An 18,520-nucleotide genomic window follows, 5' to 3' on the forward strand; every position below is an offset into this window, starting at 1 on the left:
TAATAAGACTTCCCAGTCAGCTGTACAGGAAATAATAAACACACAAACACGCGCAGACACGCAAATGTACGAAGGGCAACATGTGAGCCGCTCAGCACTGTTTGTGACGCTTTAAGACAAGCAGTTGTAATAATCACATTTTGTGAGAGTCAATGAAAAATTCATTTCTTTGGCCCCAGTCACCACATGAATGGCCATTTGTTTCGTGACCATTTTCATTATTATCTGAATAGCACTTTATTCCAAACTCTGTCTACAGAGTCAGGAAATGAGCAGTTTGTCCCTAGCTAGTTCTCCATCTTCTGTCAAGACAAGAAAAATTACTTTCCAGGAAATCACCGATATCTGTGTTCTGATGTCAAGTTTCACTGTTATAATTTCGAATGGACCAATTTTCTCCTTTGCTTTCTTCCTCTTGGTAATACAGCGTAGTTACGTGAAGAATAATTTATTTATTTATTTTGGTTGAATCAGTGGCTACCTCATTAAACTAGACGGGTCTCAATACTTTTTGCACATTTAGCTCCTTTCAAAACTTGTTTATGACTTGATAAATCATCTCCTGCACCTCTAAACTTTTGAATTGTATTGGTTTTACAGCTATTTGAATGATATTTTCTATTGGATGTTTTCTTGGCATCCTTTTTAATGACCAGTAAGTATTCATTGGAGCTGCAGAATCTTCAAGAGCTTCCTTGAGAATTACGTAATTTTGGGAATTCTCCGAGGACTTTTTTCTTTTCTTTCCTTTTAATTTTTGTAGAGAGAGCACATAAGTGGGGGAGGGGAAGAGAATGAGGGAGAAAGAGAATCTTAAGCAGGTTCCACACCCGGCATGGTGCCTGACTTGGGGCTCGATCTGAATGACCCTGAGATCATGGCCTGAGCTAAAATCAAGAGTCGGAAGCATAGCTAACTGAGCCACCCAGATGCCTCTCCCTCAGTACTTCCTAAGTCTATACTCTCTGGCAGAGCGAAGACAAGGATCAAAATGGTCTCATTTGAGGATTTCCCAAGGCTTTGCACACAGGCATTAAATAATTACCGAGGAAGTGAATAAGCAGAAAAAAGAAAGGAAGGAAGGAAGGAAGGAAGGAAGGAGGAGGAGAGGAAGAAAAGAAGGAAATAAATATATATATATATATTTTTATCTCATGTGATGGTAATAAAAAGAAAAAAGTAAAAAGCATGAATGGTGGTGGCTGCCACTTACTCATTTTTATTTCCCTGTTTGCTTTTTGGTCAATCTTACAGATAATATACAGACCTTGGCACTGATAGACCATTAGTTTCACCCGTTAGTCTTTTCCCAAAAGACTAACGAAACAAATAAAATGACCCAAATGAGGGGCCATGGCACAACATTTCCCTTCAATACACAAAATTTAAAATGATCTAAACTTAATAAAAATAATCAGCAATCTTTCTTTTATTTATTTTTTTTTTTAAAGATTTTATTTATTTGACAGACAGAGATCACAAGTAGGCAGAGAGGCAGGCAGAGAGAGGGGGGTGAAGCAGGCTCCCTGCTGAGCAGAGAGCCTGATGCGGGGCTCGATCCCAGGACCCTGGGATCATGACCTGAGCCGAAGGCAGAGGCTTTAACCCACTGAGCCACCCAGGCGCCCCGCAATCTTTCTTTTAAATAGGTTAAGTCCACGGTTTAGTATACGGTAGAATATTCCCAGTCATACAGAATCTATCATATGAGAATCAAGAACCTTATGTTGTATGGAGGTAAACGCCTATACCGCACAAAGAGGACGTTAATTTCTTTTACATGTGTGAAGGTGACAGACGGGCATGTGGTTTGATATCATACCTTTACTTAAATCAGAAGCATCTGCTGACACGCGATGTAGCTACGCGGTTTTGGAAAGAGAATGTGATCTCTGTCTCGGAAAGGAAGTCTCCCTGGTGCTGGAAGGGAGTGCCTTGTGGACGGGATGGATGTAATAGAGGAAGCAAAATCAGAGCATTCAGTTAAAGACTTTGGTACACAAAAGCTGGCTCCATTTCTCTAGAGACTGGTTTTCCAGGGAATAATAAAAACAATGAAGTGAAGAAGTTGATAAAATATTTTTACCTCTTCCCAAGTCCAAACTAAATTGTAGACCATGTAGGATAATAATTAGAAACTGAACAGAACCACTACCTGCATTTGGTTCCCCAGAGACTCAGTTCGGTTACAGCACTGATTAAGAGTATCTGGATACCTTGGCTGATACCATGATCCCAGCTGAGCCTTATAAAAAACACAGTCACCAATATGCATGGGGCGGGGGGGAGCTAAGTGTTTCCTTGGCTCACCATAGCAAGGTGAGGTCCACCTGGGGATTTTTATTTCTGTTCATACCCTAGACAGATCCCAAAAGGAGATGAGTCAGTGATCTACTGAGCTGGCCTACAAAGAGGACCCCAAGTAGATTTCGCGGAGTAACTTCCCTCCATAGGCTTATGAAACAGGCGCGTTAGTCTAATTGCCCTACAGAAAGCCCAGTCAAAGGTTGCAGAAGTGTTTGTGCTTCGCCCTCTCTAAATGACTTGCAAATTTATTCAAACACAATATGAGGAGATGCTTTATTTGTTGAAATAACTGTCTGCAGTGTCTTGCACAAAAGGGTGAGGTACATCAAGCAGAAACATGGACAGAAATACACTGGTTTAGAAACTCATAAATCCTTATTTGAATCTGCCAACCTGAAAGCCACGTAGAGCCCGAATAAACTATTTTTCCTAAATGCTACATCTGATTAAGCCGTACCCTTAAATGACAGCTGAACTTTAACATTAATATGATATTATTTAAATAACCGCATGATTTTTTTTTTACACTAAAAATGATGAATGATTTCTGGACAGCTCAATTGACATAAAGCAGGAGGACTCTTTAATGAGATTTGACAAAATGGAGACATATGCAGAATATTCGTTACAGCTCACATCGCAGGGGCCCTCCCAGGGAAGCAATAGAGGACTTTTTTCCTTTTTTTCTTTTTTATTGTCTATAGGCACTGAAGCATTCCTTTCAATTGCCACTTCTCGGTGGATTTTGAGTTTTTCTAGGTCATTTACATATTACTCTTAAGCAGAGAATCTGGTGGCTTATGGTTCTGAATTGGGACTGTGCCTGCAGGAAAAGCAGGGACGTGGGGGAGTTAGGTCTGTGTTGGTTGGAAGTGTCCTGGGAACTTCGGGCTCGCTACTGATCAGCCTGATGGAGACCAAGCAACCACACCTTTGATTGGTTCTTGTGCACCCATCGTGAACACCGCAAACACACTTCTAGCAAATTATTACATACAGATGTATGATCAGAGACGACTTTGCTTACTCTAAAACAGCTGTCCCCATAGTATCAACGCCAAAGGATTTCTCCTTTAAAACTCCAACGAAGGCATCCTAGAGGCGATTCTCACCATTCCTCATTCACATTTCCAGCTACAGTCCCAAAGTGAAGATTATGCTAAATGATAATCTTATTTGGTAGATTCCAAATGTAAGAAAATGCCATGTGGAATATGTATATATATATACATATAGTATATGTATATATATATATATATAAAACGGCTCTAATTATCAGAACAGTGAAAACACTTCCTACTTCCCTCTGAAAAATACACAATACGGAATATGACCCACTCACTCATTGATTTTCACACTCTCCCCAATATTTTCCATCAGTCAAAGGTTAGTGACAGAAATAAAACATTAACATTTGTTTGCTCACACATGGGAATTCAGATTATTCAGATAATCTCTAAATTTTAAAAAGCATCTTTAAATATATGTGAAATCAAAATAGTTCCCCCAAACAGCGTCTCTGAAAGAAATGAAAACAAGGCAACAGAGAGAGAACACAGCTAATACCGAATGTGCTCCTGATACTGGCAGGCCCGCATTCCTTCTAGAAGAAGGAGGCTATCGAAATAGAAAATAAAATCAGTGTGCTCCTGCCATGGGGACTTCCTCGGGCTATGAAAAAATACTTCATGTCTAATCCTAATTTTTTCCATAGCTTGAGGTAACCCCCCTAGCTCAAACCTTCTCTCTAATCTAAGTTACTCAGTATGTGTCCCTGTCCAAACAAGAGTTAGTATCAGTGCTCTGTCATTTCAAAAGGGTCTTGACACAGGGTACTAAGAGCAGAGGCTCGCATGGCTGGAAAATGCCCCGTTACAACTAGAAGAAAAACATCATTTCAAAAAAAGGGAGAGAGAGGAAGATAGGTCCCTACCTTGTTCTTACCTTCGCAACATCCCCGTCAGAACCCTGGAGCTTTTCCCCAAGTTAGCATCTGTTTCCCGAAGCTAGGAGCAGAAAAGCAGCATTAAAACAAAATAAAACAAGAAGTCATGCAGTTGGATCGCTCTGAAAAGTGTACTGAGAGCAGTAATTGTTCTCATGGATGAAAATCCAATTAGCAATAAATACTTAAGTAGACTAAAATACATCTTGATAGCTATACAATCTTTGAAAATTCTTAGATTTAGAAAATTACATGTGATAGGTAATCCCAGGAGCATTAAACTGGATACCTGAACTGGCTATAAAAGCAAATATCTCGCAGGCTGACAAATTTGAATATACATCTCGTAATTAAAATCCAATTTTGAAGGTGTGAAGTCCTAGAAATATGTACGGAAAGGAAATAAACTGAAGGAGGAGGAGACATCATTATCTTCACAGCTTTCACTCTGAAAGACTTGACATACTCCAAAATCTCCCTCATGACCTTCTCAGTTATAGAGCTAAATAAAATATCTACCTGGGGGCATTCTGGGATGAGGAAAGAGTCAGCTCATTCTTTCTCGATTTCACGCTCTTTTTTTTCTTGTCCTCTTCCCCGACATCCCTCGTATATCGTTGCCATTTTTATACACACTTATATTTATGTCCTTGCTACTGTGTATGCATGTGCTGAAGGCCTTTTGTTTTTTGTCTTCTCGTTTGCTGAATTTATGAAAAAAAACGTATCGCTTCTACTTACTCGTTCACGTGCGCGCTGTATCTTTTCTCTGTCATGACTGAGGTTTTCCAACATCTCCTGGCCAATTTGCTCTGTGGAAAAGGAAATTTGAGTGAGGAAAGGCAACTTTGGGTGTAGGCTCCAGGAGTACACAGTGGCAGTGGGTGCACAGTTCATATTCAATGAGTGTGCATTACGTATCGGGCATGCATTTCATATACTTGGAAAATGTTTAAGAAGTATTGAAGACATTTACCTATGTATCTTAGATATGATTAACTGGGATTTACAATTCAGTCTCTAGAACATGACCAACAAGGCAGTGATGATGGAGAGGTGATAGGACTTACCCAAGGCCACCTCAGCCTATTTGTTATCCGCCAAGATGGAGAGCACAGGCCTTCCTATTATCTTATTATCTTATCATCATGGAATCTAGTCTCTGGGTCTGTGGGTTACAACTAATATTAATGAGTCTACTCGACCTCCCCCACTTTATTACTGCGTTGCTTTGCATATGCAAGCGAAACTCCAGTTAGAACAATTTTGATTTTAAAGTACTTGTCCTACATACATAGTCCTTGCACTCTCAACTCCCGTGCCTTATTGCCAGTGGAACTCTCTCTGGGATTGGAGCAAGGGCTCCCCTAGTGTGTTCTCAGCCACCGTGGATATTTGAGTCGGGACACTTGAGGCTCACTTCACACTCGGTTGAGGAGAGCTCAAGCTGCAGACAGAACTTCCATTTATACAGGAATAGGCAGGTTAGAACAGTCATTAAAAGGCACATGGTGAGTTCCGACAAGGTTTTCCCCCGCCGTGATCATCCCATTTGGTTGGCACCGGTCGGTTCTCTTCCTTTTACGAGACTGTAGGTATGTCCTAACCTGACAAATATGCAGCTGCCTTGAATACGTTTTGTTTTTTTTTTTCCAGACTCAATCTCCATCACCTGGGAGGTACCTTATTCCATGAGAAAAGGAGACCAATCCGACTCACCTATAATGCTGGCCACCTATCACATTTCCACATTTCTTCTTCTTTTTTTTTCTTTTGCATTGTCTCTTTACCCACAACCTATACCAACAGTTATCTCTGGCTTATCCATGTAGTGAAACACTCAACAAGCATCTATTTCAATGGTAGCAAATAATTTCATAAAGTCATTAGGAATTCACCGTGGCAGTTATTGGGCTCATGTATGTGTACTAACGAACTTTTTAGAGGGACATCCTAAAAACTGTGGGTAGGCCATATGGACAGTTTAGGCTGGGAACTCACACTGTGTGAGCCCCTAATCCCCAGTGCTGATGCCTAGTGGCTGTGTGACCCTGCATGTTACCTAACTTCATTGTGCCTTAGTTCTTCACCTCTAGAATAGAAAGAAGATCATTCTATGTCAAGGCGCTGGGGTAAAGGTTGAATAATTCAGTTAGAATACTTAACACAGTGACTGGCCTGTTGCAATAATAAGTATTTGCTGAATGATAATGATCGATATAGAGAACCAATGGACTGTTATGACCTGGGTCCCCTCCCATCCTAGGTCCGCCACAACCCACTGGAACAGGGTATCACTAAGATAAAATATCTGTCCTAACTTCCTCACAAAACTTTGGTTATAGTCAAATGAAAGTCACCTAAGTAAAAATGTTTTGAAAGCTATAGGGTATCATAAAAATGCATGTAATTGCATAATACATGGGAACCAATGCACTCAGTGAAAAATCATAAGAGTTCCTACTCTGTGCTTGGTGTAGATGCTGGGGACATGGCCAGTAAAGAAGACCAAGCCCTTATGCTTAGAACTTTTGTGCTAATAGTGAAGATTCAGCAGCCAAAGGGCAAATGTTACCTTAGAGTTTGTCTTTCATGGCAAAATAGAAAAAGGACTGTCTATTCCTTTCATGATAAAAAATCCAAGTAATAAAAAATGCTTAAATACAACGGCATCAATGTATTTTTGATACCTATACTAACTCTGAAAATTCTTTCCAGTGAAGTACCTTCCTAGTATAGTATCTCCTTTCAGACAGATGTTAGCTTCTTACTAATTCTATTCAATATATCCTTAAGGTATGTTGGGTAAGATATGTGGCTCCCAGTAGAGGCACCATAAATGCAGAAGACGAAACCAATAATGAAGAAGGAAAAACCAATGAGAGGTCAATTTTTCTTTTCTGTAGATGAACTGCAATATTCAATTTTGTCATCCTATTAAGTATGACACTGACTTCCTTTAAGCAACATAATTAAGCAATCTTAATTCATTTTAACTCAAAATCTCAACTATCTAGAGCCACTATCAATACTCCATTTATTTCAGCAAAATGCTACTTATATATTTTCTCCTATCAAGATTAATGGCATTCTGATAAACAATTTTAAACAAACAGAAAATAGGTTATCATCACTGTGCCTGTCACCAGCATAATGTTTCCAGTAAGTGTTTGTGGAAGGAAGCAATGAGAGATGGAAATAAAGTACACGAAAGGAGTATATGAAGTGTACGAGAGGTTTGTGATCTATCCTTGCTCTCAAAGCATATCAAGTGTGGCATTGGAGAAGTCAACATTGGAATGCAGCTAACAGATCCACAGTTCTATCAGGTTTGCTAGGGGAAAAGCTATTCTGAATGGATCCATAGTCTGCTACTGGAGGAATCAATAGAACAAGCCGTAAAGAACTCAGCCCTTTCCAGGAGTGTTAAATCACTCCCTCGATCTCCTGGGAAATATCTCAGCATCCGAAGTCCTAACCCATCTGGCAAGAGAAGAGATATTGGCAAGAGTGCACACGCCTTGGTCTTAATACAGAGATACCATCCATTTGCTGTAAACAGAATTATTTTTTTCACTTCTTACTTGCTACCTTCAATTTTAATGCCCCAGTAAAGCAAAGTCCAGGTCAAGCATATCAGAAATGTTTACACTTATAGAATGAAGGGAAAAATTCATGCAAACAAGTTATGCATACGTATCAAAAGTTATGTATGGTTTTTTTCATTATGTGTTCCCCTACTCTAATCAAAACAAAACAAGACAAAATTGGAAAGGATTATTTTTAGAACAGACTATCCTTGGTCAGACTAGTATTAGACATTTAGGGATCGTCTTATTAAAAAAAATAATAACACTGTTAGGTTTACTTTTCTTGAATAATTTAACTGAAGATGTAAGCACTCACCAAACTCCGATAAAGAAAGAACATGAGCTCGTAGGCCTAAACAAGTATGGATCTGATATTCCCAGTCAAGAGTTTTCAATTCTTTAATCTATCACAGTGCCTTTAGAATGGGAAATAGCCATGCTGCCTCCACTGGGAGAACTTGAGAAATCATAAATTTTATAAATACTACACTCATTGACTATGAGGATCTTCTGGAGAGTAAGAAACAATGGGAAGCATAAAAGAAAGTCAAGACTGATGTCGTGTGCTGGAATTCCACATGTCAGTATGAGCACGACAAATCAATTCCTGGAAAGAAAAGTTCCTTCCTGCTCTTCTTCTATCCTTCCCACAGGGGTCCTGGGAATTATCCTGGGAGTACGGCACTCAGACTCACTGAGATTTTGTTTTCACAATATCCAGAATGAATCATATCCTTGGTCTATGGCCCTTTTGTGTGTGTGTGGGGGGGGTGTTACAGACTGCAGAATGCATTTTGGCTAACATTTCCTCTCCTTTTCAAGATATTTGGGGTTGGTTGGGAGATATACACCAGGCACTCTACACTTGCCTGCCTCATCAAGGAAGAGAGAAGGAGGAAACTACAAATCTAGCAAGACACTTCCTGAAGGGCTGGCCTGGGATCATAAAAGATAAGACTTAGCTTGAGGCGCCTGTACCACAGAAAGCATCATGGCTCTTTATTCAAAATAAAGCATCATTATTCTTTATTCAAAATAATAATGCCACCTGAACCATCATAAGACTGACATCAATGAACTTTAACAAATACTTATTGGACTTGTGTTTTGGAGATAAGCAGATTAAAATATTCTTCATATGAAGGTAGAACTGACTGTGGCTCATATCATGTTATAATCTAAACATGACTGAAAGAGAAGGAGCCTCAAATATAATTAAGCAGAAAATGTCCCATTGATAAATTCAAAAATACTAAAAAAATTTTTAAGCCATTATGCTACAAACAGTGCACCGACCAGAAAAAAAACTGATTATTTTTCATCACCCTTCCATTTAATTTTCTTGTTGCAAACTTTGTTAAGGATGTGAGTTCCAGCAAATTATTTTAAGGTGCAATATCCAGTCACACCTTCTTTAAAGAACTAAGATAAGGTAAGGTTATTTTCTGACACTCAAAACTTCCTTAGTGATTTTAGAAACAGGTAAAAGGTATTCATAGTTATCCAGCTATCGTCCATATAGGGACTTCACTGAAGTGCGGGGTTGCATAGAAATACCTTAAAAGAGCTATTTTTTGAAGCATGTGCTTTCATATGTATCCTGTAGAACACAAGCAAACACAATTGAAAAACACAAAGTAATATTTCCTAGTAACATGGGGTACTGGATTTTGGACCTGACTTTGGAACTTCTGGTCACCAAATAAAAGTATTGCTTTGGGAAAGCAAAGGAAGTCACACATAGCTTTCCCAGGAGGAAGTAGCTCATGGAGTGCTCGGGTCAGCCATTCATTGGCATTTAGCACACCTTCTTACACACAAACTCTGGCATCAACCCCTCAGTGGGGTAGGTTATCCACAGCATTGATGTTACTTAGACATGAAGAGTCTTTTGAATTCCCAATGCCTAGAAAAGTAAGGGAATGGAAAAGACATTTCTTTTACCATCTTTCATTATTTGATAATTCAAGACACGTGAGAAACTTCTGCTACCAGTTAGGATGTAGGAAGATGTAAATGACTCTCAGAGAAACAAGAAAAACACAGACAAAGTAATTACCATTGTTGTGTGGGGAAGTCCAGTGTCTGCAAGGAAGCTCTGACAGATTCTAGAGAGAAACAAACCCCTCATATGTGAACAGAGACTAGGGTGAGTGCCTGAGTTAAGCACAGGACTGCCACAGAGAAGCTTCTCAGGGATGAAATCATACAGACACCTTATGGGAATGTAGGAATGCAGGACAGAATGAAATGTGGATGAACTTGAAACATAAAAACAAATGGCTTGGCTTGGTAATTCTCCTCCAGTCTCCAAATTTGTCAAGCAAGAGGCAGTGGAGGAGGGGCTCATTAGTAAAAAGAGAAAGCACATATTTCTACATATTCTTGTGGTGTTTGTATCCTTGAGACACTACCAGAAGCTAAGCCCAAATATGAACCAAAAATGTTGACAATTGCAGACCCACTCCCAGATCGAATACTGGTAAAATTAAAAAAAAAAAAAAAGAAAAAAAAAGGCAGCCTACGTACAGGTTGGGTGGTGCACTCATCTCAGATAAATCCAATCTAATTAGAGATCCAGCTTAACACCAACTCCACTTAATTTTGGAAAGAATCTGATCAATCCATTGATCAAATATAAGATAAAATAAAATGCTTTCAGAGAAAAATAAATTTAGACTCTATTGTTCTTTTTCATGCCATGTCTAGAATGCTATACACATTTCAAGGCATGCAAAAGAAGGAGGGAGGAAGAGAAGAGTAAAGTGAAAACACAGCCTATGTAAGTAGACCAACAGAAGGCTTATTTATTAGAGTTAGCAGATAAAGATTTTTAAACAAGTATCATAATGGTGTTAAAGAACTTCTAGGAAAAGGTAAGCCTAATAGGTGAAGAAATGGTTTTTTTTAGGAAACAAATGGAAACTCTACAAAGGAACCAAATGAAGTTTGAGAAGGAAAAGAATATGGCATCTGAAACCTGGATGGTTTCAAATTCACTGGATAGACCAAATAGAGTAGGATTTACTATACAGGAAAGAGTACTTGAACTTAAGACAGATTAATAGAAATTATCAAAACTAAAGGAGGAAACAAAGTTTGGGGGAAAAAAGAAGAACAGAGCATCAATGATCTGTGAGATAATAACAAGTGCTTTCACACAGACACAATTAGATTCCCAGAAAAAGAGATTCCCAGAGACAAGCAATAGGATAGAAGAAATATCTGAAGAAGTAACAGCCAAAACTTTTCCAACTTTATTTTAAAAAAGTCAATCCACAGATCAAAGAAGTTCAACAAGCTCTGAGCAAGATAAATACAAAGACAACCACACCTAGTCACATCATCGTCAAATTCCTAAAAACTAAAGATAAATAAAAAATCTTAAAAGCAGCCAGAGGGGAAAAAAACAACACGTAGCGATGGTAAGAATGAGGGTTGAATTTTCATCAGAAAACAATGCAAGAAAACACTGGAACACCATCCCATAGGGCTGGGGGTGGGGTGGGGGCAAAAGTCATCCTACTCTTGTGTATTCAGTAAGAATGTCCTTTAAAAGTAAGGTTAAATAAAGATAATTTTGGATCATTTAAAGCTGGGAGAATCACCCAGAAGAACTGAGCTACAAGAAACGTTAAAGGAAATTCTTCAGGCTGAGGGAAATGAAAGTAGATGGAAATCTCGATCTACAGAACTCAGATCCAAATGAAGTAAAAATAAAACAACACATGTAGAATTAAATATATGAAAACCAGAGCACAAAGGACGGAGAGTAGACAAACAGGAGTATACTGTTGACCGGTTTCTAAGTTATATGTGAAATAGCATATTTCTTTAAGGTAGACTGATAAATTAGGGATGAAAATTGTAACCCCCAAGCTTCTCTGCCCAATATGATACCCACTAGCCACATGGAGCTATTTAAATATTAAAATTAAATTTAAAATTCAGTTCCTCTCTAGCACTAGTCACATTTCAAGTGCTCAGTAACTACATGTGGCTAATGGTTATTATATTGGAGAAGATGGAAATACCATCTCTAGAAGGGTGTCCCAATTCCCCCTGCTTTTAAGACCCACTTAAAAGAAAATAAGAAGTAGCCATTGGAGCTTTAATTTAGGTAAAGCACTTCCTTTCTCTGGGCTTCAGTTTCCTTAAATGTAAAATGACAGTCTTAGACTGGATAATCTTCAATGCCCCTTGTTCCTCTAAAATATTAGAACTCAATGGCTCTATAAAATCTTAATGTCTCTTTTTCTCCATACAGTATGCAAACAAACTAGAGCACAAGGCCCAAACCAGGACCAAAGACGTATTCCCATCACTGGGGCACCCCCCCCACCCCCACCACCTTGGCAATGTTCAAAAAAAAAAGAAAACAAGAAACAGTTCAAACTTGAATGCTTTTAAGCAAGTCATACACTCTCCAGATTGCCCAAGTCTATAACCGTGGACTGCTTCATACAGTAGCCTGCTGGGCCTTGGAGGACATCTGAATTTACTATGTAGTATAAAATATTTACAAGCACTTGGATGATGCCATTATTACAGAAAACGATACATTCATATAAACTCAAGGTAAACTTAAGCATTCTTAAGAGACATACAGCAAAAGAGTGTGCATGGCCCAGCTTTCTTCTTTTTAAGCAATTATGATTTAATATTACCTCCTTAGCAGGTGAGTATGTATTCTATTTTGCTTTAAGATGATCAAATCTATCACTAAGCAATTAAAGAAATCATCAATAGCACTTTCATCCAAGTCACAGGAGTGGAACCTCCCTTTAGTTACCTGGTTTGCTGCAGATAATTAACAAACACTACTCCCAGAGCCCTCGGACATCAGTCAGTGAATTGCTGTACCACCAATAACGATGATCTGGAATTGAGCAGGTACTATGCAAACTGAACTTGTTACACAAAAGGCGCCATGTTAATTACAGCTGTATTCAAAAACGAGAATGAATCTGTTCTGTTCTATGAAAAAAGACCAGAGCAGAAGGACATCCCTTTCTCACCATTCAATAAAGAATGTAAAAGCCAGGAGATGAAGCAGCGGCAAACCTGAATGGGTAAAACTGTCAAAACACATTCCAAAGGTTCACTTGTGGAATTTGCCAAACGTGGATTTACTTGGCAGACAAGAGAGACCTGTTCAGCGTCACCCAGATCTCTAGGTTGAATGAATGACTCAAAGAAAACCTCCAAAGTGCTGTAAACTAGGACAAGTGACTGGAAAGTAATTAGAAAGCCTTTTTAGCAATCATTATGGGCAGAGTTAATCACTATCTATATCCTTTGTGAACTACGACCGCTTCTATCATGGAATGTATAACATTCTAATTATCCGTGTATTCGGAAGTCGCCACTGGCTACCCCTGCAGAACTCGTGTGGCCAGCAAACATGTTTTGTTTTCATGGAACATGTCTGAACTGGGGGGGGCAACAAGACATTTTTTTTAAAAAAACAGATTTCATATAAAAAGGTGGCCTTCTAGTTTCTTTTGAAATTTGGAATTCATGGCAACCTAGAGTTACCATTCCCATCTGGTAAATAGGCGGGGACTGAGATACAGCTGCCCTGTGTATAAGAGCCCCCCATACCATGGAGTTTGCACCTCCCCATCTGACCTGTTTCACTCATTTATGTTCCTGCTTTGCTGCCGTGGAATCCGAGTTTGTGACTCCTGGCTTCTATGTTCCTCCTTCCCCGTTAGATTATAACCTTCTCTAAAGATGAGGCCATTTCTTATTCCTCTTAGTCTGTCCAGCATTTTTGGTGGCAATGCCTGACATATATGCAGGTGCACAGAACATTTTTGTTGATGGGAGCCACTCAGCTTGAAACTGCAGTCAGTTGCTACACATGTATAGTAATAGATACACAGATTTTTTATAAGAAATAGGAATCTTAAAAGTAACTGCACAGATGAACAAACAAGGGTACAGGGATTTGGGGGTGGAGGTCATCCAGGTCACGCTGCTAATTACCCAAGAGAGCTGCAACCGTGACCCAATCTCCTGAGTCCTTATGTCACTGATCCTTGTGGCAATGAACAAACAAATAAAATAAGCTGTATTTAAAATGTCCAGTCCAAAATGCACTACAATGTGGGTGATAAGGAACTTTAATACTTTGGTACACTTTTAAAATGTCCATGTCCCTGGGAGATGTATGGAATTGTTGAATCACTGCATTGCACACCTGAAACTAATATAACATTGTATGTTATCTATCCTGGAATTCATGAAAAAAGTAAAAAATCAAATAAAATGTCAGTGCCCAAGAAAGGCCTTTCCAATAGCTTGGGCAAGAGTGGGATAGGAGACGGTCTCTATATTTCTCGAATATCGTTCCCATTCAAGAACCACAGCACTCTACAGACAAATGTGCTGTGATTTCATGGCCCTAACTGAAATAACTTTCTGTTCTTTACAGATTATACAAACAGCAAAAGGGTATTATAATTATCCAAACCTTTTGGCTTCAGTATATTGATTCCTGTTCTTTTAAAAAAATAAAGGGCCAATTCTTATACAGAATTGTGAAATGTCCATCCCACTGACCCATTTCTCCTCTCTCTGTTCACTCTGGCAAGGAGAATTTGTTATTCTTTTTAAAAAAATACATTTATTATTTCAGAGAGATAGAGAGTGAGCACAAACCTGGAGAGGGACAAAGGGAAAAGGAGACTAGCAAACTCCCCACTGAGTGGGGAGCCCAAGGTGGGGCTTGATCTCAGGACCCTGAGATCATGACCTGAACCAAAAACCAAGAGTTGGATGCTTAACTGAATGAGCCACCCAAGAACCCCTGAATTTGTTATTCTTAACAAATGAATCTGGGAGGTGGAAAATTTAATATATTTAAATAGCTCATTCTTGCTGTGAAAAGCAGGTAATTGGGAGAAGACGCTCCACCCTCTCTCCTCTGCCCCTCTCCCAACACCCACACAAGTACACATTTATGGAATAGAACATATTACCTGGCTTCAGACCTATGTTCAGAGCATAACAGGAGAACACTTCACTCACTGTTCTGGAATGGGATCAGGAGCAGATAAAATCACAGAAGCTCAACTGTCGTATGTGAATGAAAGATGATACCAGAATTTTTGGCACTGCCATTCCTTTTCCTGGTATATTTTTTTCTGGTCTTAATTTTACCCTTAATTTGACCTGAAGCTAGAAGGGAAAGACGGCCTGACAGATGGGATCACTTCACTCCTTTCGATTCAGGTATTTGGTAATAGACGCGGGTCAATATATAACCATACAAGGAATACACATGCATAGCTGGTGATCTCCAGATTAAATACTAAAAATTACTTAAGTCATATCAATTTGAAGTATGAACTGGCTTCTCTCACTTAGCTTAATGATTCCAAGGGTCATTCATATTGTGGCAGGTATCACTCATTTTCGTGGCTGAAAAACAGTCCATTATACAGATAAACCACATTTTGTCTATCCACTCAACCACTGATGGGTATTTCGGTTGTTTCTACATGTCCACCCTCCACTGCTTTGTGAACAGTGCTGCTATGAACACTCACGTACAAGCATTTCTCTGACTATCTGTTCTGGGTATATGCCCAGGAGAGGAACTGCTGGACCATATGGTAATGCTGTGTTTAAGCTTTTGAAGAACCACAAAACTGTTTTCCACAGTGGCTATACCATTTTACACTCTCACTAGCAACGGATGAGGGCTCCAATTTCTCCTTGGCCACACTTACTGTTTTCCATTTTTAGCCTCCCTGGTAGGCATGAAGTAGCATCTCATCGTGGTTTTGATTTGCACTTCCCTAATGACGAATGATGTTGAGCATCTTTTCAGATGCTCGCTGGCCATTTGTGGACCTTCTTTAGAGAAATGTCTACTTGAATCCTCTGTCCATTTTTAAGTTGGCTTGTCTTTTGGTTGGGGAAGCTGTTAAGAGTTTTTTATATATTCTGGATACTAGACCCTTATCAGACATGTCATGTAATCAGACATCTCTCATTGTGTAGATGTCTTTTCACTCTCTTGATATAGTTTTTGATACTCAAAAGTTTTCAGTGTGAGTGAAGTACAATTTATCTGTTTGTTGTTGTTGTCGTTGCTTGGGCTTTTGGTGTCACATCTGAGAATCCACTGCCAAATCCAGGCCGCAAAGATTTATCCATATGTTTTCTTCTAAGAGTTTCATAGTTTTAGTCCTCACACTTAGATCTTTGGCCCACTTTGATTTAATTTTTGTTTCTGATATGAGGTAGGAGGCTGCAGAGCTATTTTTGATTCACAGAAAATATTCAGAATTCACCTGGGAAAAGTTATCTTCTTATATATCTTATACATTTTAAAAAATCTAATTTATACCCTAACTTAAAGCCTGATCCAAAGTTTTCATTGATTTGTAAATTAAAATGTCATATTTTACACAATATTTTTCATATCTTGACTCTTCTGAACACACTGAAAACAGACACTAGGTTAAAGTAGCAGGAGGGAGCATGGATATATTGGTAAAATGAAAAAAGACAGTTATTGAATCTGAAGAGCATAGGACAATGGGTACAGGCAGAGACAAGGCCTTGAACATTGATGCTGCTGAATTTTAGTATTAAGAAACACACAGTTTTGATTTAAAAATCCTTGATCAACACACAAGAAATATCAGCAGGAAATCATGTTGGAAATTGATGGGGAAAAATGGAGCAGGTGAGAAGACTGGCATTAAAGGCGGCTTGGAAATTAAAGAAATATTAAAGTTTGGAAATCAAATTTCAGAGGGATAAAATCAGTTTCTTTAATTTTTCAACGAAGTGTCATTTCTGCTACCCACATACCTAGTCCTGAGAGCAAAGTCAACAAACATACGCCACACGGGCTGCCACTCTTTGATACCAAACACCTGGAAGATATTATTAATCAATCACATTGCCCCTGAACATGCCTTGTAACTACCTCTCTCTTTGCAACGCCCCAGGCAATCAACTCCAATTGATCAGAGTGGGCACAGGGGACAAGGCCTACTTGCTATCCTAGATCTATAGCATTGGGGTCTTTTTTTCAATTGACAGTAGAGAATACCCACTTTTCAGCTTTCAGCTAGTGCTCTCATTTTTGAATTTTCTGCCATTTATTTCTTTCAAAAGCCTGCGGGTGACAACTGAAATTTAAAGGGGAGAGTCAATGGCAATCTGGTGGTGTGCTCCTCTGTTTCTAGACTAGACACATTCATAGAACTTGAAATTAACAGAGTTGTGTAGACCTCATACTAGGCTGACTAAATTAGAATCCCTGGAAATGGGGTCCGGACATTTTTATTCTTAAAAATTTCTGGAAGTATTGTTAAACTCTTTGTGAAGGACTGCCGGCTTTTATCCCTCAACAGTCTCTAGTGCTACATATCTGGCTCTGATAGGGAACTCACCCCTTCAACTCTGGGTCTTCGGTACCCATGAGGTTTACATAAGAAATTATGAAACAAGGAACGCTTCTATGCTGTTTTAGTGAAGGTGATTTCAAGTATAGGACTCATCACATTTCTTGGTTTGTCTTAAAAGACCACCCCCACACTTCCTCCCCTTTCCGATTAAAAAAATTTTTTTGACAGTACAGGAAATAATTAATTTCTTACTATGGAACAATATAAGCTACGTAATCCAACATAGTTTCTTCTTTGGCCTGAATCCTAGGAAGCTCTGGGTGAGCTTAATCCTTAATTATTAGAGCATTGGTCTAGGATTTCTTCATAGAGTGAACTCCTCCTCCGCTCTCTGCCCCCACACAAATCTTCCTTTTAATTCTTGGCTTCTGTCTTCTGTCCTGAGTCAATTTTTTCTGCTCTTGGTATACTTGCCTGATCTTTTATGGTAAGACATTTATGGTAAGACATTTCTTTTTGTGGAAGAAGATGGGTCATAGATCAAGCAATTAACAAAAGTAAGCCATATTGTTAATACACAAATTTCTAGGCCCCACACTCCACAGTTTCTGATTCAGTAGGTCTAAAGTGGGGCCCAAGATGTTGCCTTCCCAACAAGTCCCCAGATGATGTGAATGCTGCTGGTTTCCTGGGACTATGCTTTGAGAACAGCTATTCTAGAATAGAAATCTGTAAGGGCCCTTCAGCCAGTCCAGCCAATGGCCTGTTTTTGTAAGTAAAGCTTAACTGGAATCACACACAAACACACAGAAGTAATCCAGAGCCATTTACAGAGGACTCTAAACTCTAAGGGGAAGAGTTTATACAATATCATGAAAAGCCAAAAAGATGGAGACATTTTATTCCTGAAAAACTCCAAAACAGAAGGGCCCTGCATTTTAGACACTGGCATTTAAAGAGGCAGAAATTAATGAAACTCAAGATAAGGTAATCAGTGAACGAAAAAAGGAGGGATGATTTTATGGTGTATTCTAGCAGGGTTTTTGTTTTTTCATTTTTATTTTTTCAGTGTTCCAAAATTCATTGTTTATGCTAGCAGGGTTTTAAGGTAATGTGACCTTTGTACTATTTCTCAACTTGAGATTTGTGGCTGATAAAAGATCCAAACTGAACTTAAATTATTGTCTTCCTAAAAAAAATAAAAGATATATGAGGGAGCTAAGGATTTCCTAATATTTATGCTATCCTTCTGACATTAAAGAAAAGGCTAAATAAATATGGATTTGGATAATCTAGCTCATCAG

General features: G+C 38.9%; 1 protein-coding gene across 9 annotated transcripts in view; it reads right to left on the minus strand.

The window, feature by feature from the left end:
* VTI1A (vesicle transport through interaction with t-SNAREs 1A) overlaps window positions 1–18,520 on the minus strand; it is a 344,311-nt gene that overhangs the window by 133,628 nt on the left and 192,163 nt on the right. For 7 of the 9 annotated variants that reach the window (XM_080823717.1, XM_080823716.1, XM_080823719.1 and 4 more), the window contains 2 exons: window positions 4,994–5,064; window positions 4,252–4,313 (listed from right to left, as the gene is read on the minus strand). In XM_080823717.1, coding sequence (XP_080679843.1) covers window positions 4,252–4,313; window positions 4,994–5,064 — 133 coding nt within the window. Of the gene's footprint in view, window positions 1–4,240; window positions 4,314–4,993; window positions 5,065–18,520 lie in introns of all 9 variants that reach the window. The other 2 variants (XM_080823720.1, XM_080823718.1) reach the window with 1 other exon arrangement.

This window comes from Martes martes, assembly GCF_963455335.1.
Source record: "Martes martes genome assembly, chromosome: 14".
Lineage (NCBI taxonomy): Eukaryota > Metazoa > Chordata > Mammalia > Carnivora > Mustelidae > Martes > Martes martes.